This window comes from Globicephala melas, chromosome 6, assembly GCF_963455315.2.
Source record: "Globicephala melas chromosome 6, mGloMel1.2, whole genome shotgun sequence".
Taxonomy (NCBI): domain Eukaryota; kingdom Metazoa; phylum Chordata; class Mammalia; order Artiodactyla; family Delphinidae; genus Globicephala; species Globicephala melas.
In genome coordinates, this window is record NC_083319.1 from 51,318,001 (window position 1) to 51,344,124 (window position 26,124).

The following is a 26,124-nucleotide window of genomic DNA, read 5'->3' on the forward strand; positions in this document are numbered from 1 at the left end:
CATGCATGCTTCCCCTCCTTTGCCTCTGCAGGCCGCCAGGCTCAAGCATTCCCCAGCTGGGGGAATATTTGCCATTAAATTTAAGGTGGAGTTTTGATCAGTATCTTGGGCTGGACATTCTGGTCTCAGATTTGAAACTACGTTTGCAACCAAGAACTTTGACCTAAGAGTAAGAGAATGGGACCTGCCCACATTCCCATATGGGATTGGCAAGGTTTATCCCTGCTGAATGCACTTTTGAAGAGGCAGTGGGAAACCATAATAAAGATGTGTTTTGTTTCCATTTATCAGTCATATATTCACTGGATGGGTTACATGGACATTTACATTAGTATACTCAGTTTTTATTTTTTTAATCTGTTTTTTAAGTTTTTAATGAGGTATAGTTGATGTACACTCTTATATAAGTTTCAGGTGTACAACATAGTGATTCACAATTTTTAAAAGTGTACTGAATTTTTTAAAAGTTTATTGCTGAATGATGATCTTGTCCTGGACAGAGAACCATGTCAGGATTCTAAATTCACGGTATGCCTGCTAATACAGGTTGCCTATACTAACTGATGTTTCTTCAAGCTAACCCCTCTCAACTATGTTAAAATAATGCAAGCTAAAACTTCATCTGATAATGGTTTTTAATCTTATACCCTTTGAGGATATTTGCATTTTATTTGGTAAGTCTCAAGCAGCTTTGGTATATAACAGAATCATCTGGAGACCTTGGCAGACTTATAGAGGTCTATGCTTCATCCTGTTTCAATGAGTCTGGGCCTCTGTGTTTGTTCTTAGCTCTCCAGGTAATTCTAATCTTCTCAAAGTTTGAGAACTTTTGTCTTAAAAGACATAAATTGTTAGTGGTTGGGACATAGGTTTGCGGGCATGGCAGACATAGTACCTGAATTTAACATCTATATTCTGCATATCACTCTCCACCAGCACCGTGCTGCTACACTGTTACAAGAATTGCAAAGATCACATGGTTGAATTGTACCATAGTATGGCATCCAATCTGTGGTCCTGCCCAGTCAGTGGTGTGCGAGGACCAAGGGACACTGAGTCAGGAAAATTTGGACAAAGAATCACCATGCAGCCTGCTTTTCCATCTTTTGAAAGTGTCCTGGTGCTTGTCATGCTACCTGAATCCTTATGGTAATATGTGGGACTATAGGGTGGAGTGAAGTGACTGGGAGGATATTGAAGAACACTGAAATGGGAAAAAAGCATTTCAAAAATGCATATTAAATTCGGTCTCGTGTTGACAGTCACCCAGGGCCAACAAAATTTCTAAAATTCTGTAAACTTGTCTGGTTTCCATTTTTCTCCAAATAGCTCAAGGTATTTAGGGAGATCATAGTTCCTTAAAGAGAGATAACCTACAATGATAACATATTACTCAAAAGGGTGGACACAAATCAACAAGAAAAACTCTAAGGCTTTAATAGGCAAGTGGGACAAGATACAAATAGACACACAAGAAAAATACAACTCTATAATGAAATAACATGGAAAAATATTCAACTCATTTAACTAATAAACACATAATTTAAAATTTATTTTTAGTTGAGTAAACTTGCAAAAATTAAAAATGAATGCCAGTGTTAGTGAGCGTATAATGAAAGACCCTCTTATACATTGCTTATAAGTTGCCACAAACTTACAAAAGCCAAAATTATGTTTGTAATTTTTGTATCTTTAACTTTTTATTTTGAAAAGTTTTCAAATTTACAAAGCAGAAACTTCTACATACTCTTCATCTAGATTGATTTAGTTAATTTATTATTATTTACAATTTTATTTTAGTATTATAAACATTATTATCATTGTCATCATCATTGATGACCATCTGAGAGTAAGCTGCAGACATCATACCATTCTGCCCTTTAGCATAAATACTTCAGTGTACATCTCCTAAGAATAAAGCTATTGTCTTTATTTTCTTATGCAACCACGGTGTAAGTATCAAATTTAGAAAATGGAATTTTGATACAGAGTCAAATACAGAGTCAGCTGGCACATCTTGCCAATTGCCTCAGTAGTTTTGTTTATGGTGTTCTTTTCTTGATCCACCATCCACTCCAGCATCCCTCATTGCCTTTAGTTGCTCGGGCTGTTTAGTTGCTTTTAAGCTGTACCAGTTCCTCAGCCTTTCTTTGTCTTTCATGTCACTGACATTTTTTAAAAGATTGGCAATTGTTCAGCAGAATGTCCCTCGATTTAAGTTTGTCTACTATTTCCTCATGATTACATGCAGGCATTTCTAGCATGAGATTATAACTTTGACCTAACAATTTCCACTTCTGGGACTCTATTATGAGGAAATAATAGTAAATATGTAAAAAACAATTTAAAAAACAATTTTAATGTTGTATCTACATGAGATGATGGATGTCCTCCATCCCCTAAACCTGTTCTGGTAATCATTTTGTGATGAGTGTAAGTCAAATCATTATGTTGTACACCTTGAATGTATACAATTCTGTATGTCAATTATCTTGCAATAAAACTGGGGGAAAACCCCAATTTATATGGCTCCAGAGCAATACAAATGTCAAATAATAATAACATCACAGCCCACATGTTCTGAGAGTGCATACTCGGTAACCAGCAGTATGTTCTGTCCTTTATGTGCTTCGTCTTATTTAATCTCAATGAAATGAGTCTGGCAGCCTCTGTTCACTGCCTATCCAACAACTACTCTCCCCTTTGTCCCTCTTCTGTTTTTGCAGCTCAAGAGAATGAATCAGAGTAATTCTAAGCCAAACATAATCACCCACTTCTGTTTCTAGATACTCTTTCCCCGCTTCCCATGCAGTCAAGGAGCAGCCTCTGAGCCATCTCTGGCTAGTGAGTTCTCAGGACAGGTTTCCTGGAGGACTTCTGGGAAAGGCAGAGTTTCTCATGGAGAAAGCCTTAGCCTCTTTCTTTCTCTCTTCTTGGGGTGCTGGTGTGTGCTGTGGCTAATCGGAGTCCTGACCTCGTGGCTACAAGTCCAGCTTGTAGTCATGAGGTCATAAGAGGGATGACCAACATGACCAATGGACTGAGTAGGGCAGAGCGGAGGGATAGAAAGAACCTGGGCGCTTGATGGTGTTGTTGAGTTACTGACCTAGTTCCTTCCTCCGGTTTACTAGGGTAATAAACTTAAAGGTTAAACTACTTTTATTTAGACTTTTAGTAATTTGCTTCTGTAGACATTTCAAATAGTGATAATAATAGGAATAATTATATGTCACTTACTATGAGCGTTTTATATTATTTAATCTTTGTAACAATCCTGGAATTGGTATCACTATTAACCACATTTTACACATGAAAAATGTCAGCTGCAGCCTAGAAGCCCACCACTAAACCCCCCCAGGCGCAGATCAGAACCCAACTTTTCCCCCTGTAGGGACAGTGGAAACTAGGGGAAGGAGAAAGTGCAACATTTAGTGGATGCCTGGGAAATTGCCCAGACATGACAACAAACCAAGGGATGGGTAACTGATTCTTTAGGGAGAAGATGGTAGATTGATGGGAAAGTGGCTAAATAAAGAGGCACTAACCATACACGTGTGGGGCACTCCAGTGAGGGGCAGAGGTAACCAGACCAGAGGACCAGCACCTGACTTTCTGTCCCCCATAAATCCTCCCTCTCTCCATGCGATATGACTTTGGGAAAATTGCCTAAATCCTGCTGTAAAGAGCAATTTATTTCTTCATTAGTGTCCAGTGTATGTGTGCTCAGGCTGAGGAAGACGGGGATGGCAATGCCAGATCTGGAGACATAATCCTTACCACCCTGTGTCTGTACTCTACGGGACAGTCCTTATCATGGATTGCCAGGTGGCAATGACCTTTATAGAAACAGCAGTCCCTTTTTGGTGGTTTTCACAGCCTTTGGGATAATGTCTGAATTCTTTAACAGGACCCTCACATTCAGGTCCCGCCCACCTTCCAAGCTTCATTTCTCACCACTTCTCTCTGTACCGCTGGACTCCATCCTACTTTTGACTCCTGGGATGGGTACTGGTGTCTCCTGGCTCCCTGCCTTTGCATGTAGTGCTCCTTCTGCCTGGAATATCCTGAATGCACTCTTCTCTGCCTGGTGAATGCTTACTTGTCATTTAAGACCAGTTTCCATGTCACTGGGTCAGTAAAGTCATTCTTCCTCAGCGTCAATTTCTCTGCCAACACCCTGTCCACAAGAATAAATCATTTCCTGTCTGTGCTTCCTCACTCTCACAGAGTTCTGTGCAGGAAAACATTCCTGCATTGTCCCACGGAATAAGTCTCTTCTTTCCTTGGTAACGTGTATCTTGTACCTAGATCGTGAATTCTGGGAAGTCAGGGAACAAGTATTGTTAATGATTTTGCCCCTAGTATCATTTAGTTCAGAACCTGACATATGGGAACCACTTGGTAAATGTTTGGGGGATTAATGGAAGGCACATAAATGATAATGAGAGAATTTATTCATTCATTCATGAATTAATCCAAGGTCCTTCTAGGTATAAAATGCTATAGTATGAATATTCCTATTGAATATGAAATAGCATTGTACATTAGAATATGGCCTAACTCCTACATTTAAAATACTAATATACATAGTAAAGTAACCATATAAGATACATGTATATAATACGTGTGTATACAGTAGCACCCCGTTATCCAAAGGGGATATGTTCCAAGACCCTCAGCGGATGCCTGAAACTGTGGATAGTATTGAAGCATATACATACGATTTTTCCTAAACATACATACCTGTGGTACAGTTTAATTTATAAATTAGACCCAGTAAGAGATTAACAATGACTAACAATAAAATAGAACAGTTATAACAATATACTGTAATAAGTTATGTGAATGCAGTCTCTCTCTCTCTCTCTAAATATCTTATTGCACAAATTCAATGCCTTTTCCATATTAATAAGCACATATCACATACCGTGGTCATAACTTTTGCAGTCTGAAGTGTGATAGCAAAACTAGTATGAATTTCTTTGCCCTTCTTCACAATTTCATGGAGAGAAGATTCATTCTTACCATAGATCTGAGCAAACTCAACATACAATATTTTTTCTTTCCTTATTAATTTAGGAACTTTCACCTTTTCCCTTAAAAGAAGCACTTTACAGCTTCTCTTTGGCATATCTGTATTCCAGGTCACTACTGTTGCACTTTGTGGCCATTATTAAGTGAAAAACATTGTTTGAACACAAGCACTGTGATACTGCATATGTAACCAAGACGGTCTTATATATATGCATATATATAACTGACTACTGGGCAGATACACTGCACAAAGGGATGATTCATGTCTGTGGTGGGATGGAGCAAGACAGCGGGAGATTTCATCACGCTACTCAGAACAGTGTGCATTTTAAAACTTATGTTTATTTCTTGAATTTTTCATTTCATATTTTCAGACTGGTTGACCGAGGGTAACTGAAACTGTGGAAAGTGAAACCATGAATAAGGGGGACTAATATATACATATTAAGGGAAAGTTTCTTAGTTTTATTCTTTTCATATTTACAGATCTCTTATGACAATATGAGGAATGAAGTGGAGAAAATTAGAAACTCCAAATTCTAATATCTGAGCTATGGCTGGATTTAAATACCAGCAAACAAATCTTTCTATATCTGTCCTCAATTACAAGATGATAATAAAGAGATCTACTTGCTAGTAGTAACCTATGTGCTAGTTTGATTTCTCAACCCAAGACATAACTACAAAACAATGCTGGAAGATATTCATAAAAAGGCACAACTGAAAAGCTCAAGAGAGTAAAAAAGGCTCTAACTTCCTTCTGAAAGACACATGAACTTGGCCACTCCCATTCAAGTTCAATTTAACAAATATTTATTGAGTGTCTGCTTTTTTTTCATTCATTTATTCAACAAGAACTTATTGAACACTTACTTTGTACCAGGCATTACTCTAGGTAATAGAGATAGAGAAAGGAATAAAACAAAAATCCCTGCACTCATGGAGCTTATAGTCTAGAAGCATGAGCGATAATAAACTTGCAAATAAATAAAATATGTAGTATGTCAGATAGTGACAAGTGCTATGAAGAAAAACTATGCTATGAAAGTTGGAAAAGGAGCTAGGGAGGATCAGGATTAGGGAAAGGGGCATTGCAATGTTAAGTAGATGGTCATGGAAGGTGACATTTGAGTGAAAGCTGATGGAGGTCAGCTGCAAAATAAGGAAGGAAATGCACAAATGTCACCCCTTTCTCTATAGTCCTATGGACCTTGCATTCCACTAGGCTGTGTTTATTGGTAACGACCTATTTAACTAAACAAAGGGTGCTGTCAGACTGAATGAGACACTCCTTTAGGTAGAGGTGGAAACTGACAACTTGACTCAAACTTTAAAGGATGGGGAGAGACTGGATGTGACATCTGGTGGGGATGGCAGAAGAATGACATAAGCAAAGGAGGCCCCAGGCAGGAAGAACACGGATTTCTCTAGCTGAAGATCTTCCTTGCTTCAACAAAGAGGTAAGGGATAGAGTTACTTACATGACATGGAGAAGCCACTATAAGCCAGTTGGAGAAGGTCACACTTGGTCATAGAGGCTATAGGAAGCCACCAAAGTTAATTGAGCAGGGAAGTAACATGATGAAACGGTATTTTAGTAAAATTAATACAGCGGTAGAGTCAGACTGGATCGGAATAAGGAGAAGCTATAGGCAGGGAGCCATTTAAAATCTTATTTTTGTCATCCACACATTAATTTATAAGGGCTGGGTCAGAATGGAAGCAGTGAGAACAGTGATATTTATGAAGGAGTGATGTTTATATAGAATAAATGACAGGCCTTGTTAGCTGATTAGATCTGAAGGGTAAAGAAGAGGAAGAAGTAGAGCTGACACATTATAAAGAGAAGAACAGATGGGGTCATTCTATGACTGAGAATTTGTGGTCCAAACAGGGTGTGACTTGCTCAGGATCACATAGTTAGTGAAAACGTGAAGCCAGAACCCAGATTTCCTGCTTTCCCTTCCATTAAATGATTCCAAAGCTTTTAACTGGCAAGTGGGAAATAGTGCCACCAATAGAAATGAGTGATTATGGAGGGACAGCAAGCTTACACAACTGGGTAGAGGAGATGGAGAGTTTCGGTTTTATGTTTGTGGAGTTTGAAGATATTTAAGTGGAAATATCTGGGGGGTTGGAAGTGCCCCATACTAGTCTGTGATCTCGGGCCAGTCACTTAACCTCTCTGAGCCTTGGTTTCCCCAGCTGCAAAGTGAGGATAATGTTATTACTTAAGGGTTGTTATTAATTAATATTTGAAAAGGACTTGATACAGGCCCTGGTACAAGGTAAGTGTTATTTGTCTGTTGTAAAAAATAAGTAAGATGCAATGTAAAGAAAGAGATTGGCTTTCTGAGGAGGTAAGAAGAAGAAGATATGGAGAAAACTACAGGAGAATTTGGGATAATTGATATAAGGTCTGTCATAGAAGGGAGGAATTTTATAAAGGTGAGAAACAAAATCAAATGACACAAAGATGCAGAGAAAGAGGAAGGTCTAGAGATGTCACATGGTGTGGAAAGAAGGAAGCCTTTCAGAGTGGGCTTTGGACAGAGTGGCAATTAGGAAAGAAGCCCTAGAGGGAAATAGGAGGGAGTGAGAAATGAAGCAAGGCACTTAGCTATTTTTGAAGTTTGCCAGAGATCTGTGACTGTACCCAAGAGCAGATAGAATATTTAAAAATAGGCATTTGCCTAATTTAGTGGATAACACACTCATGGTGAATTACCAAAAGGCTGTTAAGGAAATCTGGAGTCATTTCTAACCATCATTTCTAACTAAGGAATTGATGGGATGGAGGATAATGATGCTGGCTTTACTTTCATAGTTACGTACCAAATGCTAAGGTGAATGAGTTGAATGCAGCATAAGCTGACATAAGATGGGAGACTTTAAGATTCCTCCCCCCTCCCCCCCACACACAAAAGTTTTCCTTAATTGCAAATTCTGAAAATTTGAGATACTCTCATTACATTTTATTTATGTTTGTGTGGACAACAATATATTTTGCTCTGTATGAAAGTGTATGTCACCATCATTCAGAAACTAAGAGAAGCCCATCCGAAAGGCTGACTTAGTACACGGTAGACTGAAGATTCTAGTGTAAAACAATTTTCTACAAATCATCTATTTGTTCCCAGTTTGAAGAGGTATTGAATTGTTCTCTTAGTATTTTTCTATGTACATCTTTGCTTATAAATTCCAGTGTGGTAAACATACCTGGGAGAATTTTGAAAGTCAGAAACTCCACATTTCAAAAAGTGTTCTCTTCTTTGGGTCTCATTTCATAGTCTATGTAATGTCTCACTTATGACCTGTGTCTTATACTATGCTTAAAGCCATTGATACTTGAAGTGGGGAGGGGGAGGAGAGTTACCTAACCAGCTCTGAAGAATTACTAAACTACCTGAGCTAGCTGAAACCAGAGAAAGAAAGGCAGTCTGTACTGTGTTCAAAGTTCGGTGCGAATTTTACACAGCACATCTCAATTCAGACTAACTATAATTTCAAGTGGTCCATAGCCACATGTGGGTAGTGGCTACCTACTGGACAGTAGTGCAGCTTTGAACCAAACGTATCTCGATTTCGTATTTTTTTTAAGGGTCAGTTGACAAACAGAGGCATTACATACGGAGTGCTCTAGCAGAGTAAAACTTAGAGCAAGTCGGTAAACACAGACTTTTCCACTCCAGTGGGCACTGGGACTTTTCTGATATTTTTCTTGAGTTTGGGGCTGGACTTCTTCATTACACTTCTCGGTCTGAAGCTGAAATAAACAGGGTTGCAGCATATGCTTGAATCACAGGCAAGTGCTGTGCACTGTTTCTCCAGAGAAAAGCATTTATCTCCAGGTTTAAAAAAATTGTTTATTCCTTGCATGGACTCGTATTTATTTAAAGTCACCCCAATAAGGATGACGGACATACCGTTTGCGAAAGTTGGTATGTCTCCTGAAGTTTCCACCAACGTTTTTTTTTCTTCTTCTTCTTGTTAAATTTAAGCTGCCTGCTCCAGGGCATGGTGCGAACACTTAACAAGGCCTGGCGCAAAGAATTCCAGGGTTGGTTTCCCGACCTCGCGCCAGCTGTGCGGGGCGGGCGGAAGGCGCGCGTTCCCAGCTCTTGCCCACAGGCCTTTGGCAGCCTCGCAGCTTCGGGCAGATGGAGTTTCCGGCCTCGCTCAGTGGTCGCCGGGTCATCCGCCCGAGCTCCTTTCTGCCTGAGGTCAGGGCCCCGGGAAGAAGCGTGCCGGCGGTCCGAGCATCCGGAGGGCAATTCCGCGGTGGGTCCACACCCTCCTCGCGCTCCGCTCCCTGGGCGCCGGGCCGGGCGCCGGGTGGCAGGGCTGGCCGCCGCAGCTCTGAGGTTGGGCCCTCCCCCGGGGTGATTTCAGCGCTGAAGGTGGAAATGCGGAAGTTTCCAGCTGCGACTGACAGATGAGGCTCGCGTCCCGCTCGGCACGTGCTGCTGCAGCCCTGCGGCGCACCGGGCCCCCGCTGGGCGCCTCACGAGACCCTAGAGTCCGAAGAGCCGCCGGCGCGCCATGGCCACGCTGCCGAGCGCAGAGCGCCGCGCGTTCGCGCTCAAGATGAACAGGTAAGAGGCGCCCCGCGGCGGACTCGCGGCCGCACCGCCCCAGCTGGTGGAGTGCGGCGCCTGGGCAGCTCCAAGGGGTGGGGGTGGAGGTTGCCGCCGCCAGAGTCCCAGGGAGTCCGCGGGGAGGCCGAGACACGGCGGGGGGCCCGGGGCCTCGAGGCGGCTGCGGTGGGGCCGTTGAGCGCGGGATGGCCCGAGGGCTGGGCTCAGCCAGCTCCTCCCCGAGAATCCCAGTCCCCCTGATGGTCCTGTCACCAGTGCCTCTTCCCGGAGCCACGTCCCCAGCCCCGCCTCGCCCGCGCCGCCCTCGGGGTTGACAGGTGGCCGGGCCCGGGTAGTGGGAAGGACGCCCGGTTAGCAGTGCTGGGCACGCCACAGAGTTTCTCATAAACTGCGCCTTGCTTTGAGGCTGCTCCGAGAAGGGACGAGAGAAGAAGTGGTTGAAATGAGGAGAGTTTTGCTTTGAGGCAGCTGCTTCAAGATTTCGGTTGTTCTGAGGAGGACGCTTTCCCCTCTCGTTTTATTTTTCCAGAAAAAAGTTTGGCTCCTACTGACATCGCTATTTTTATTCTCTGGTCCAAAGGAGCCATGAAGTGGAAAAAGTGATTTTTTAAATTCTCCGTTTAAATAAACAAAAAGGAATGGCCTGTGGCTGACATTTTTACATTTCTAGCACTCCAGCAAAGAACTAAGGACATAGATCCAACCCACCATCCAATTCATAATGAAAATTGCACAAACTAAATGCAAGCACATCTACTGCTCTCACTAAAGGTGCTTTAACTGCAGTTTTTCCTCCACTGAAAACTGCCGAGAAGTGTTTGGAGACATTTTTGTCGTGCCCTGAGAAATCTAGACTGTCTGGTTAAAAGATAATATGAAATTCATCCTGAAGGGTCAACTTATTATTTTACTACCCTCATTGCTCTAGGATTAGTTAGTCTTCTTTTAGCTGAGCCTGTGAAAGGCTAGTTCCACAGTCCATTTTTGTGCTGCTAGACTGTGAAGAGGTTTCAGCCACGGGGAATTAGAAGCCGGGAATAATGAGGTGGTAAGGTCTTGCAGAGGGCATATTGAGCTTTACTGGCCTTTTTATTTCCACCTCTTGTGTAGCTGTGAGCAAACCATTTCTCTTACCTTACTATTTCTTCATCTTTAAAATGAGTTTAATTATTATTGTGTACTGTGTATTAATGTTGGAGGCCGAAAGGTAGTAGTCAAAAGGCATAAAGTATATCAGGGATTTCCCTATGGGGATTTTTTTCTGCATCGGGTTTCGTGCCTGTTGCCATGCAGGAGGGGCAGTTCGTTTGGGGGCTGAGGGAAATCAAACTGAAGTTCCTGATGGATGTACCACTTGTCATAGCTGCTGCTCTTCTGTCTCTGTGAATTTCAGGTCAGGTGGTATGACTGACAGAAATATGTTAGAGCCTTGGGGTTGGGTGGAATTAATCTGAGGAGAGCAGTAGAACCTGCACTGATCCCTACAAGGCAGTCTTGAAAGCAGCAGTGGGGTTGGTGTAGCCTGGGGGTTCAGAATAAAGGCCCTTTCTGACTTACTTAAAATGGTATGGATGATCTTATTTGCAAAGCAGAAATAGAGACACATAGAGAACAAATGTATGGATACCGAGGGGTAAGTGGGAGGGTGGGAGGAATTGGGAGATTGGGATTGACACATATACACTCTTGATACTATGTATAAAATAGATAACGAACGAGGACATACTGTATAGCACAGGGAACTCTACTCAGTGCTCCGTGGTGACCTGGATGGGAAGGAAGTCCAAAAAAGGGGGGATATATGTGTATGTATGGCTGATTCATTTTGCTGTACAGTAGAAACTAACACAACATTGTAAAGCAGCTATACTCCAATAAAAATTAATTTAAAAAAACAATAATACCTGTGTAACCATGACAAATACTAGTCTATTAATCCAACGAAACAAGATAATCAAAACTGAAATAAAAACAAAGATTCTAGAAAAAAAAAAAGAATAAAGGCCCTGGCTGGAATCTCATCTGCTTACCGATTGGCTCTCTGCACCAGACTAACTGTGTGACACTGGGCATGCTATTTAACCTCTCTAAACTTTGAGTTTTTATATGTTGAATGGAGATATTCATCGTATCAATACCTACCTTGTATGTTGAGAGGATTAAGTGAAATAATATATACAAAGTGCTTAGAGTGCCTGGCTCAGAATAAATGTTAAATAAATGCTAGCTGGCTTCATCCACATTACTATCAGCTTCATCATTGTTGTCATCATCTCCATTGCCACCAACTTGAAGATTCTAAGAAAGAAAGGTAGGAAGGAAAGCTGAAGCTGGAGAACTTCCTGTGCAGGGACCAATGGGCTGGGAACAATGATGCCAGTAGCAGGTTGGAGCCCCCTTGGGGTTGAAGTTCTTGCTCATATGTCTTCCATCTCTGTGCTGAGGATACCAGACACACCCAGTGAAACAGAATGCATGATGCAATCTGACCAAGAAAGGCCCCCCTCAAGTTAAATAAAATTTAAAATGTTCCCTAATCCTCAGGCAAAAATAAGGATTGGATATTCCTGTTTAGCGGGTTCTATTTTCCCTTTGGAAGCATTTTGTGTACTGTGTAGAGAGTTATGCAGAGGAGCTTGGCAGAAATTATTGTTCAAAGGAATGGATTAATAAGGGCATACCTAGTATTAAGATAATATTAAAATGCATCATTTATTGATCATTTAGTATGTCCCAGACACTGTATTATGTGCTTAACAGATTATATTGTTAGATTCTTACAAAAACCCTATGAGACTCACCTGACGTCTCATACAGAAGAAGAAAATGAAGCTTGGAGATGTAGTTGCACAGGCCATGTAATTTGTTCAAGGCCACGCAAACATCACACGCAGAGCTGGGATTACAGACTGCTCCAAAGACTGTTCTTAATTGGGCATGTGCTATTTTGATCCACATTTCTTAAGAATTTCCTTTAAAAGCAAGTAAGTAAGTAATTAAAAAAAAAAAACCTTTCAGTAGCAGCATTGCAAATTGTTCTGATCAGTGTTTAACATGTAAACAAACTGTGATGTTTTGCAGTTTTGAAGTTGGAAAAGAAAATATTTTCCCTTGCATGCCTATGTACTATTCTTTTTTTAAAATAGATCAACTTAAAAAAGTAAGGCAATGTTGCAAATATGGCCATCAGTACATTCAGCATATTTTTCACCTTTCTACCCTGAATGATACAAACTATCATTAAAAAATGTTTGTGGGGTTAAATCAATGTGCTTCCTATAAAGGAAATACTCATATCTGATATATTAAAAATTTTACTTGTAAAAAGCTGAGTTCTGCCCATACCAGCCTAAAGAAAGAGTGAGCAGACTACCTCACAGTAGGAAAAGAATGTTCCTCATTGTTCCCAAATTCTTTGGCTTCCTGCAAGCAGCATTGCCCAGTCTAGGGGCAGGACCAAAGTGAAGGAGGAACCTGGGAATGCCCACCAGTGCCCATTCCCCCATGATTGCCCTGGCTCTTTCATATTCTTATGAAACCTAAATTTCCATGTGTTGGAAATCATCATAGGATTTTTTTTTGTTTCATTTTGAGCACCAAGTGTAATTGTATGATGTGATCGTATGATGTGTTACAGTTGAACATCTCTCTAGAACCCACAGCTTGGGGAGATACAGGAGAAAAGATCTACCACTGAATTTTTCTAAGCTGGAAGAGTAAAGTTTAATTTCTTATAAGTGTTAGATATTTGTCTTTGTTTCAGTTTAATTGTCACTAACTTCCTGTGCGCAAAGGAAAGACTACATCTGAATTAAGCAGTTCATAATTATGTTTGCATTGGGGAATTCAGGCACTGCTGCATTAAGTGTCATAATACATTCCTTGTATGAGCGCCAAGTCTTATCAACTACCTTTCTTTCTTAGTAGCGTTTAGGGCTTTCGTGTGTTATAAAAATTATTATTACTATTCTGAAAATTCATTAAACAAAATCTTAGTTTCTTTCAAACACAGGATATAGAACTAGATCAAATATTAAAGTAATGTAAGGACCTTGGGTAAAGAGAGGAAAAATGCACAATGTAGAAAAAATATTAATGATCCTCTGGACATTAAGGATTGAAAGGGGTAAATAATAATGACTTATGCTTGTATAATTCTTACTGTATGGCAGGTATGGGTCTATGCATATCATAACTCATTCACCCCTGTGATGTAGGAACAATTACTATCTCCATTTTACAGATGGAAAAACTGGGCACTAAGGACTTATGAAAATTGTCCAAAGTCACAAAGAGCTAAGACCAGAGCTGTTATTCAAATGCAGGCAGCCGTGCTTCAGAATCCTCTCCCTAAACCACTATACACCATGCTACTGTCTCAGTTTTTTTTTTTTTTTTTTTGCTTCTCACTGTTGTGGCCTCTCCCATTGTGGAGCACAGGCTCCGGATGCGCAGGCTCAGCGGCCATGGCTCACGGGCCCAGCCGCTCCACGCGGCATGTGGAATCTTCCCAGACCAGGGCACGAACCCGCGTCCCCAATGTACAAAGTGACATTGACATTGACAATGTAATGAGATCATAACATGACATTGTAAATCAAGTATACTTCAATAAAAAAAGAACAATCTCAATAATTTTCGGCATAAAGACCAGAACAAGAAGGCGGCACTGAGCTGTTCCTGAGAAGTGTTTGCTAATTTTGTCTGCAAAAATGATGCAAGCATAAAATATATGTATTCATATGTCTACATGCACGTCTGCAGTGAAACAGTGCTATTCTTTAGTAGTGATGGCAGAGCAGGATGTGGTTGCTTTCAGAAATTGCTTCATTCATCGGACGTGTTCTAGACCAAAAACCACGGGAAGAGGCTTCAGGCAATTGAACTCAGAATTTTGGTCTTTCACATTCAGAATCATTTTATTTTTGGATTCTTGGAAAAGCTCCACTTGAACTTCAGTCATCTAGTACAATAGAAAGAACCTTCTGCCAGGGTGAGCTTTTCAATTGGAGTTCTTTGAGCTCTGACAATTCACATGTACATGTAAAGTCAGTGTTTACTTCTGCATGGCAAAGAAAATATAATTATGTCATGTGGTTACCTAGGGAGAGAGGAAGAGTTCAGGGGACCAGGTCTCACATCTCCACTCCCCACACAGAGCTAGTGATGGAATGAGATGATGTTAAAAACACCTCAGCCTTCCATCCTCTGTAACAGACAGGGATGTGACTACTCAGACTTCTTGCTGGAGGAAGCTAAGAAAAAAAAGTGCTTAGTTCTATTCAGTGGTAAACACCAGGTGCTTATTCATGTTTTGGTCAATAATCAGTGGCTAAAGCAACAGGAATGTGCTATTCCTTTTCCCAAGAATGTTCAGTCTAATTTATTACCAATCAGCAGCTATAAAGGTTCTCTAGGCTCTAGGAAATTACAACAGAGTTTATGCAGTTGTGGTTAAGTGTGGTCCCTGTGCTTCTAGAGTTTGCACTTCAGTAGTATAGTTTGCTACATTGACAACTTAGGGGTACGCAGAATAAAAACAGAATGATATCTCTGAAAGTATATAGGAAGGCATCTGTATGCAGGGTGCGCTGAAATCAAACAAACTGGCAAAGTTGGCCTAGGGTATAAGACCATTATGTTATGTCCCACTGTGTTTAGATCAGATGCAGGATCAGAAAAGCAGAAATGGCAATGGCAGAACCAGTGTTGCACCCACGTTCTGTTCTCTCATCCATGTTCATCATTAAAAGTAGGAAAGTACAACAAGCAAAAATTTCTATTACCCATAAGTTATAGCTCTTAATATTTGGATGTACATCTTTCCACTTTTAGAAAAATGAGATCACATTGCACATGTTTTATGCTGTATTTTTTAAATTTAAAAATATGAACTCTCCATGTTCATCCATGTAGAGCTACATTATAATTTACATAGGCTGTATAAAATTGTGTTGATTAGATATACAGTGATTTATTGCATTAATTCTCTATGATTGGGCCTTAAGATAGTTTCTGATTTTTTTATAATACTGTACAGAGCTTGATGAACAGTTTTATGTATATATCTTTATGTGTTAGTGCAAATACTCCCTTAAAATTTCTAGAAGTGGCATTGCTTGCTTAAAGGAAAGAAGCATTTTTCAAGCTTTTGCTACACATGGCCAAGTTGCTTCCCAGAAAAGTTATACCTATTTACACGCCTGCCAGTGGCCCTACAAGTTCTCATTTCCTCACATTCACACCCCCGCCTGGTTTTATCATTCTTTTAAGACTGTATTAGAAATCTTGACCCCTTCTCTTCAATGTCTCTTACCTCTTCCTATTCAGCTTCTCTCCCAGATCCCTGTATGACGTCTGAAGTCATTCTTTAGGGATTAAAATAGTTGTGCAATATAGACACTACCAAATGTAAAATCCTTATGGGGATATTTGGGGCTTGGTAAAACTGCATGGTTGGGCTGATTCTCCCCCGTTTGATCAGGGAGATGTAGTTCCTCTATTGTACCACACCTCAAATGAGGCAAACTGGGAAGAAAGGCCATGGATAGAAATGTTTTTCCCCAAATCTCTGCTTTGCCTTGTTGCTACACAGGGCAATACTCAGCACATAGCAGACATCTTCTTTGTTGGAGCTGTTTGAGTTCTCTGTAGTCAGTTCTGTGCTGTGTCCTCTGAACACTCAAGAGAACTTGGGGTCTCATCAAGAAGTTACCTCCCTGAGGCCCTGGGTTGTTAGGGTTAGGGGTGCTTTTTGTCCTCATGCAGTAATTTACACCAGAATGACCATCCCCTTTCCCTTTTGCTCGTAGAAAAACTTGGGTTCAAAGTCCACTAAAAATGCACTTTATCCTGCTATTTACCGTAAGTGTTGTTTCAAGGCAATGCTGGCCTTCTGTTCTCTATGGGAACAGGATTGCCTCTGGTTTGCTTTACCTACTGGTATTTTACTTTCATTCTAAATCACTACCTGTTCTCACAGTATCCCTTTAGAAGGGGTATCCAATTTGCCTATTTTTTAAAATTAACCTTTATTGGAATATAGTTGATTTACAATGTTGTGTTAGTTTCTGCTGTACAGCAAAGTGAATCAGTTATACGTATACATATATCCACCCTTTTCTGGATTCTTTTCTCATATAGGCCATTACAGAGTATTGGGTAGAGTTCCCTATGTTCTGCAATAGGTTATTATTAGTTATCTATTTTATATACAGTAGTGTGTATATGTCTCCAATTTGCCTATTGTATCTTATTCTCTACCCAATAATTTCATTCAACTCACATGAATTTTTTGATTGCCTATGATTCTCTCTAGGCATTATGAGAAACAAACAAACAAAAAAACCCAAACCGCCAAAACAACAAGTTTATGCCCCCAGAATTCAGCTGGAGTGAGCAGATTCACATAAGTGAACACAAGAGATGGTGTTTGCTTGCATGGCCAGGTGAGGGTTAAGGGCAGGAATGAAATGTTGACATAACTCAGAGGGGAAGGAAGGAGTAGCAGCCCTAGAGGGTGAGGGGGTGAGGCCTCAGCCAGGCCTGAAGGACAGGGAGGTGATTGACAGATGAAACTGGTATAGTGCGAAGAATGGGTTCGAGGGGGCTCCACGAGAGGGGTAAGGAGGCAGTTGCAGTCATTCCGACGTGAGGTGATGTCTGGGATTAGGCTGGCGTTAATGAGCATGGAAAGCAAAGGGTCTGCGTCAACAGATACTTCAAGGGGAATCAGCTGGACTTGAGAAACAACTAAATATTTATTCACTGGCTGATTTCATGCATATTGATTGTAGTCAACTATGTGCCTGGCAGTGTGTGTTCTAAGAGGTGAGGATAGAGCAGTGAATAAGCAGACAAGGTTCTTGTCCTGAAAGAAGTCATTTTTCCAATGGGAAGACAATAAAGAAATAAACCAGGAAATGAAAAGGAAATAGCAGGTAAGATATGGTGCTATGTATTTAGAGAATGTAAAAAGGGCCATGTCAGGTGTGTGGATACCTTAAGATGGAATGGTCAAGGAAGGCATCCCTAAGGAGATGAGCTCCGGCCAGGACCAGGCAGGGGAGTTAGTTAGCAAGTGCCATACCCAGGGCAAAAGTAAGGCTGATGTGTTGGAAGAAAAGAGAGCCAGTGTGTCTGGATAGAGTGAGTGGGGGGGGGTGGGGGTGGGGAGTGGTAGAGATGAAGAGAAAAGTAGGCAGAAACGAAATCACAAAAAGGCACTTAGGGCTTCCCTGGTGGCGCAGTGGTTGAGAGTCCGCCTGCCGATGCAGGGGACACGGGTTCGTGCCCCGGTCTGGGAAGATCCCACATGCCGCGGAGCGGCTGGGCCCGTGAGCCATGGCCGCTGAGCCTGCGCGTCCGGAGCCTGTGCTCCACAACGGGAGGGGCCACAACAGTGAGAGGCCCGCGTATCGCAAAAAAAAAAAAAAAGTCCTTAGAAGCCGAAGAAAATGTTCAAATGTTATTCCAAGTGCAATGGGAAGGTTTTGAGAGCAGAGGCACGATGTGATTGACCTCTGTGTTTAGAGGATCACTCTGGCTCCGCTATGGAGAAGAAATGAGCAGAAGCAAGGCCAGGTGAGAGGTAGTACAGGGTCCAGGGGAAAGGTGACTGTGGCAGGACTGGAGAGCCGAGAAAAGAGGGAGAGAAGCCGTCAGCTCTGAGACATATTTTGGAAATTGGGTTGATGGATTAGATGTGGCATGGAGAACAATGAGAAAAAGAGGAATCAAAATGTCTCTCAGGTTAGAGTTATGTGTGGATGTTGATGCTTTTAACAGATAAAAAAGGCTGGATGAAGAATAGGCTTTCAGGCTGAATCAGGAGTTTAATTGGGGACATACTAAGATGCATATTAGAAATTCAACTGGAATTACCTATTACATAGATTTTTGTGTTTTTTTTTTTTTTTTTTTTTTTTTTTTTGCGGTACGCTGGCCTGTCATTGCTGCGGCATCTCCCGTTGCGGAGCACAGGCTCCGGACGCGCAGGCTCAGCGGCCATGGCTCACGGGCTCAGCCGCTCCGTGGCATGTGGGATCTTCCCGGACCGGGGCACGAACCCGTGTCCCCTGCATCGGCAGGCGGACTCTCAACCACTGCGCCACCAGGGAAGCCCTGGAATTACCTACTACGTAGTTTTATTCGGGAATCTGGGGCTCAGGGGAGAGGTCAAAGCTGGATATTTAAATTTGCACATCATTACCACATAGAGGATATTTTAAAATAATGGGGAGAAAGAAACTATTAGAGTAACCTTGTTAAGTTTTTTAACAGCCACAAAGCTATTTGTATAGTATGGTATCTTTTTCATGGAAAAGGAAATATGTGTGTGTCTCCCTAGAGAGATTAAATAGATTGATACATGTGATAGGGAGGTGAGCAGAGGGACACGTGCTAACATGTGATAAGTGTTGGATAATACCTGGGTGTTAGGATTATTGGTGATTTTTTGTTTCCTTGTATGCGATGTGTGTGGATGTATATTTGACAAGTTTTCTTCAAAGAGTGTTTTTGTAATTGGGAAAACTAAAGTTTATAAAAGAGCTAACACAAAGATTTCCCTCCTGGGGAAATTGGATAAAGAGGATGCCAATGAGAAATTATGAAAATTAGGACCTTGAGTTGGTTTAAGGAGGATGATTTTGTGCTTCTCTTGTAGAGTTTTGTTTAAGAGAATATAGTAGATTTCACATTTCCATATATTTGCTCTCCCTCCCTGTCAGAGGAGTTTACTTTTCACCTTGTTGAAAGTGATGTGGTCACTTTGAGGTGTGCTTTCAGAGCTGGCTGCCCTTGGTCATATCATTGCTTCCTTTTCTATACAACCAGCAATGTTCCAGACAGAGGCTGATCTGTCAACCTGTGTCCTAGCGTAGAGACAGAGCAGAGCCACAACTGCTCTCTGGAAGTCTTTGTTTTTATAGGCCACTAAGATTTTGGGATTATTTGTTAGCACAGCAAAACCAAGCCTACCCTGACTAGTACAGATGAGCATAAAATATACAACATTTCTAGTGGGCAGTTTGAGATACAAGGCTTGCGGCTTAAATGATAGGTCAGGATGGAAAATATTGATTAGGAAGTCATCGATACGATGGGGCTGGGAATGAAGAATGGACACATTTTCTAAGTAGGGACGTAGACTGGGAAGAGAAAAGGAATGGGCCTAGAGGGTCACTGCTAGTTGGTGCAAGAGAAGAGCTATACGGAGAGGAGGAAGAATTTGACTAAGATGTGGCAGACTGGGGTGGTATCAGAAAAGGGAGGTAACAGGGCAGTTAAACAGGTCAGATGCAAAATTATGAGGACAAAGAAAGAGGCATCCGATTTGACTCGATGGTGATCAGTGTGAACCTCTGAGACAGCAGTTTTAGTGGAGCTGTGGGGAAGGAAGTCAGATTTCACAGGTTATGAAGGGAGTCAATGCAGAGGAAATGGAGGAAGTTGGTAGAGACCACTCCTTTCAAAAGTTTGGATCAAGCAGAGGAGAAGTGGGGCAGCGGTAACCAGAGGCTCTAACAAGGCTTTGACTTTCACACAAATATCACACGCAATGCTAACAGAGGATTCTTTCATCTCAGAGAGAAAGCATGCAGTTGTTGTTTTTTTCCCCCTATAAAATAAGTCTTACATGTGACTAAAGACATTTAAAATACCTGATACTGTCTAATATATCATAAATTTTGCTTGGCACTAACAGTAATTAAGATAGTCAACTTAGATATTTTCTTCCTGGGAGATTTTGAAACTCAGTGGCACTGTCATATAGTATCTTTAAGAACATGGTTATCCTTTCTGTTTTATTTTCTTTACATTTATCTTCATACGTTTGAAGTACAAAAATGATAGAAAGAGTACCAGTATTAGCTACATGTTAAACAAACCACATGTTGTGCATTGAGTTGTGTCCCCTCGAAAAGATTCCTAAGTCTTTGTGAACGTCATCTTATTTCGTAAATAAGATTTTTGCAAATGTAATCAAGTTAAGATGAGGTCACACTGGATTAGGGTGGACCCTAAATCCAATCACTGGTGTCCTTATGAGAAGAGACACAGAGCCACACAGAGAGGAGGCCATGTGAAGACAGGCAGAGAATGCAGTTATGTCACCACAAGCCAAGGAACACCAAGGTCTGCCAGCAACCCCCAGAAGCTAGAATAGCAAGGAAAGATTCTTCCCTAGAGCCTTTAGAGGGAGCAGGTCCTGCTGACACCTTGATTTTGGACCTCTGGCTTCCAGAACAGCGTGAGAATAAATTTCTGTTGTTTTAGGCCACCAGGCTCATGACAATTTCTTATGGCATCCCTAGGAAACTAATAGAGTACCTCAAAGTTTATTCACTTAAAGCAACAGCAGTTCAGTGTTTCTCATGATTCTGTGGGTTGGCAGTTTGGGTTGGGCTCAGCAGTTTGGTTCTGCCGGTCCTGCTGTGGGCATCATGTGGCTGCAATTCCCTGGTGGCTGGACTGAAACTGGAGCATCTAAGATGGCCTTACTCACAAGTCCAGGGCCCTGGGGGGCTGCCTGTCTCTCTGCACATGGTCTCTTTTCCTTCAGAAGTCAGCTCCATATTCCTTACATGGTAGAGGGGACATTCTAAGAGGATGAAGATGGAAGCTGCAAGGCTCCTTGAGGCTTAGTCTAGAGCTCCTACAACATTACTTACACCACATTCCTTGGTCAAAGCAAGTCGCAAGGCAACCCAGCTTCAAGGGGTGGGGAAGTAGACTAAGTCTCTTGATGGGAGGAGCTGCAAAATATTTGTCCATTTTAATCTATTACAGCCCCCAACAAAAAAAGTGATCATATCCCATTTCAAATTGCACATATTTAAGCCAAAGGTCTTGTCATTCTCTGTTCAGATCACAATACCCATTTCACTGGCAGAGAAACTGAGAACAGATTAAATCAACTCCTTCAAAGTTACCAATGAGTCATGCTTTGTGAGAGACTTTTTTGGCCCATGGAAGACAGCTATATATCCGCAAGAGCTAATCACAGTCCTGCCTGGAGGCAAGTGAATAAACAGTAACTTCTTGGGTTTCTCTTAAATCCCATAATGACGTTGATGGAGTCCAGATTGCAGAGCTCTCTTGTCCAGAGATGAAGCAGCAGTTTGAGGATATCAGAGAAGGAAGGTGCTTGAAAATTGCTGTGTCATTCAAAGGAGCAGGATTTGAGACTAAATTAATTGACTAGGAAAAGGGCCAGTGAGCTCTTTATCCTCAAGAGTTACCAAATGGGCTTAGAAATTCAGTGACTGCTCTGGTCCAGTGTATGTTCTGGCCTGGGAATAATTAATGAGAGTAGAAGAAAAGAATGGTGCAGAGAAGCAGAGAGATCAACCTGTTAGGAAGGTATGTGCTGTGCTCTTTCTTAGAAGGTTCTCCCTTTTATGAGTTAGGATTGCTTTTAGCTGCTGCAAGGAACAGACAATCCCACTGAACAGTGGCTTAAATAAATCAGGGGTTTACTTATTTTTCTTGAGTAGGAAGAATTCCAGTGGTTGGCAGTTTAGGCTTGGTGTGTGAGTCCAAAATACCACGGGAGACCCAGGTTCCTTGTGTCTTTGTGTTCCACCATCTTTAGTGTGTGGCTCTCATCCTCATAGTCAGAAGATGGCTCTTGAGATTATACGCATTGAAGGAATATTGAAGACAGAAAGAAGAGGAAAGGCCAAAGAGGCATGTCAGCGAACTTTGCTCTCTTTTCAGGAACTTTCCCAGAAACTCCCACAGTGACATTTGCTATATACCTCATTGATCAGATCTGTTACTCTACTTATAAGAGAGGTTGGCAAATGTAGTTTTTATTAGCCTGGCACATTGCCACCTCCAACAAAACTAGGGTTGAGTTAGAAGGAAGGGGATAATGTCTATTGATGAGCAACTTAATGGTCTTTGCCATTGCTCCCAGCAGTTGCTCTGGGGACAAATTAGTGACAGAACTTCCATTGTGGCAACATGGTGCTTCCATCCCATTAATACTTGTAGCACATTCAAGCTCATCTAATTCCAGGACCCTGGCCTAATGAGGAGGGATATCCAGGCTTATAGGTCTAGTATTAAATTAGCTGTTGTAACAAATAATCCCAAGACCTTGGTGGATTAAGCCAACAAAATCTTATTTCATATTCATGTCACAGTCTGATGCAGGCCAGGTGGCTCTCCTCCAAGCAGTGACTCAGGGACCCAGGCTGCTTCCACCTTATGGCTCTGCCATCAGAAAAACTTTCAGGTTTTTCTGATAACATTCAGCTGTTGGCCAGGAGGAAAAGAGAATGAAATATTGTGCCTCCAGTTCTTAAATACCTCAACTCAAAAGTGGTACACATCACTTCCACTCACATCCCATTGATAAGGGCTACTTACAAGTCCATTGATGTGCAAGGAAGGCTGGGGAAGAGAGTTCTTGTCCAGCAGCTACTTTCCAGCAACAAATCTTCACTGCAAAAGGGGAGCATGAATCTTTGGGGGTCAACTAGCCATCTCTGCTACAGGGTCCCAATCACAAAGGAGGAGCCATTAACAAAATTCAATAAATGCATGTGTAGGACTGGTTTGCTGTGTGTTTGGTGGATAGATAAAAGCCATTTAAGCAAATGCTGAAAGCACCTGAGATTCTAGGAGGAGATAATAAGAATACAAGGCATAATTATCCTTTTAAGGCAGGTGACTGATAGTTAAAAAAAAATTTATTTTAAATCTAATTGCAGTCAAGGACACCAGAAGTGCTATGTACAGCTGTATACTTATTGGAAACTCTGCAGATTGACAAGGAGCCAAGTTGCTCAGCCATTTTTTTTTTCCTGAGAACAATCAGTTTTAACACACTTTAGGAAAAACCACAAGATGAAGATATTTTTAAAGCTTTTGAGTGATTAACTTAGAATTAATATTTCACTTGACAGGAAATAAGATGTTTCGGATGTTAGAGAAAGAAGCATTCTAAAACTTTGCATTCCCACTGAGGAGTAACAATGTCATAGTCCAATCTCACCTCTGTGACAGGAGAACTCTGATGAGAAGCTGAGTCACTTTACTTTTCGTGACTGGTTCCCTTTGGGTCGGTTGAATTCTCTTGTTTTTTTTGCCTTTTAATCATTTTAATAATCTGTGAAATCAGTCTTCCTTATTCATGTTAACAGTTGTAGTAATAATAATAATAACAACAACCCACAGAGCTCTCACCACAGAGAGAAAACAGGTTAAACCTTTGAGTCAGGATAGGAGGAGGCAAACAAGTCAGATTCCTGTCCCAACCCCACTGATTCCCAACAGGAGCATTTTTCAGAAGTTCTTTAACTTCCCCGAGTCTTAGTTTTCTCATCTGTAAGACAGAAATATTAATAATACCAACATCAACAGGGTCAAATGAAATAGTATCTGTGAAAATGCCACATAAATCAGAGAGCACTGCACGCATTTTAATAAAACATCTATAAAATGGGAATAGGTGCCGTGTTTCTGTGATCAGTCGATGAGGTGACATATGTCACACGCCTGGCACAGGGTCTCACACTTGGTCACACAGGGCCTCAGAAAAGAAAAATAAAACACATATGGACGAAGTAAAATACACTGGAAACGAGAGATGGAGAAATGTTAAAAACAGCAACAGCAACATAAAATAAGGGTTCAACTCATTTACATGTACTTTTTCCCCAAAAAGTAACTCTTTATAGAAAATCTTGGAAGTTGTATAAGACTATAGAGGGAATTTGGTAGAGTCACTTAGGTAAAGCATGTCATGTGATCACCAGGAATGTTTATATGAGAGATGGGAAAGAAATAAAATGTTGAAAAAACAGAACCATTGAGGAGAAGTGGTTCATCCTGAAGAGTAGCAACGGTAGTTAGAGACTGGAGACCTACAGACATGCTTCCTATCCTTTCCTAAAATGAAAAATGGCTTTTTATTACAAAAGCTGTATTTGTGAATTATGGAAAAAGCAGAAGTGCACATAGCAAACAATTCTTTTTTTTAATTAATTAATTTATTTTTTGGCTGCATTGGGTCATCGTTGCTGCGCACGGGCTTTCTCTAGTTGCGCTGAGCAGGGGGCTACTCTTCGCTGCGGTGCGTGGACTTCTCATTGCAGTGGCTTCTCTTGTTGCGGAGCATGGGCTCTAGGTGCACGGGCTCAGTATTTGTGGCTCTCAGGCTCTAGAGGGCAGGCTCAGTAGTTGTGGCTCGTGGGCTCAGTAGTTGTGGCTTGCGGGCTCTAGAGCACAGGCTCAGCAGTTGTGGCGCATGGGCTTAGTTGCTCCACGGCATGTGGGATCTTCCCAGACCAGGGCTTGAACCCGTGTCCCCTGCATTGGCAGGCAGATTCTTAACCACTGCGCCACCAGGGAAGTCCCACAAACAATTCTTAAATGAAAATTATTTCTAGTTTTTTAATCTAAAGTTAATCACTTTTAATAGCTTGATATATATAGTTTTCAGATACACACAAATACATGCATCATTTTTACGGAATTAGAAGCATGCTTATATACTGCTTTTTTATTTAAAAATATATAATGAACAACTTCTCATGTCACTAAATATTTTTGCATTACACTTCTAAATGAATGCATAATATTCCATTGTGAGGCTAGTTCATAATTTATTTAACTAATTCTCTTTTGATCTACATTTATTTCCAGTTATTCACCACTAGAAACAGCACTTCACTAAATAAATTTATGCATTCAAATTTACTTACAACTTTAATTATTCCTCAGGATAAATGCTAGCAATCAAATCACAGATTCACAGGTATCCGTTTGTGTATATATATATATATATATAGAGAGAGAGAGAGAGAGAGAGAGAGAGAGAGAGGGAAATATTTCCTTTATATTGTTGTCCTTCTGGAAGGTTTTGTGTGACATCTGTCTTTAAGGTGAAGTTTAAAAATATTTGAAAAACATAGCATCCCTGAACTTTGCCTTAATTCGTGGGAAAAGTTATTGAAAGATGGTTTGTTTTCAAATAAGTATAACTGGTAAGGTCAGTCTTTTATATATGACATTAAAAAAAATCAACTTCGAAAGTTTGAACTGAAGCCATTATTATGGTTGAGTCAGTGAACCTGCAGGTAAATCTGATTTGGACAAATACTATTAATTCATTAGGTTTCCTTGTGGCCTCAGTTGTTAAAAATAAATGCTTTTCTGGATGATCTTAGTCCTATTTGAGGCTCTCCTCATAATAAATACCAACATTTCCAGCTATAACCAGGAATCTATAAACTGTCCCTTTTAAGGCAGTTAAATGTATATTTTCTCAAAGAGAGTAAAGTTATATAGAAGTGTAAGTTCACCTAGAAAAACTATTAATTTATTACATACAAATTCTTTCTTATTGCCAGAGTTATGTACTATTTACATTTATCTATTTAATTTTCTATTGTGTCCCCTTATTAAGTCATTAATAACTAATTCATTCATTCATCCATCCATTCATATGACAAATATTTGTTGAGCACTTACTATG

The 26,124-nt window shown here is 41.0% G+C and overlaps 1 protein-coding gene across 2 annotated transcripts in view; it reads left to right on the forward strand.

Annotated features, from left to right (window-relative positions):
• The first annotated feature begins 9,448 nt into the window (after positions 1-9,448).
• The window catches only part of DOCK8 (dedicator of cytokinesis 8), a 220,844-nt gene continuing 204,168 nt past the window's right edge, over positions 9,449-26,124 (forward strand). The window contains exon 1 of one of the 2 annotated variants that reach the window (XM_060300871.1): positions 9,449-9,629. In XM_060300871.1, coding sequence (XP_060156854.1) covers positions 9,577-9,629 — 53 coding nt within the window. In that variant the 5' untranslated portion in view covers positions 9,449-9,576. The remainder of the gene's footprint in view (positions 9,630-26,124) is intronic. The other variant, XM_030877059.3, reaches the window with a different exon arrangement.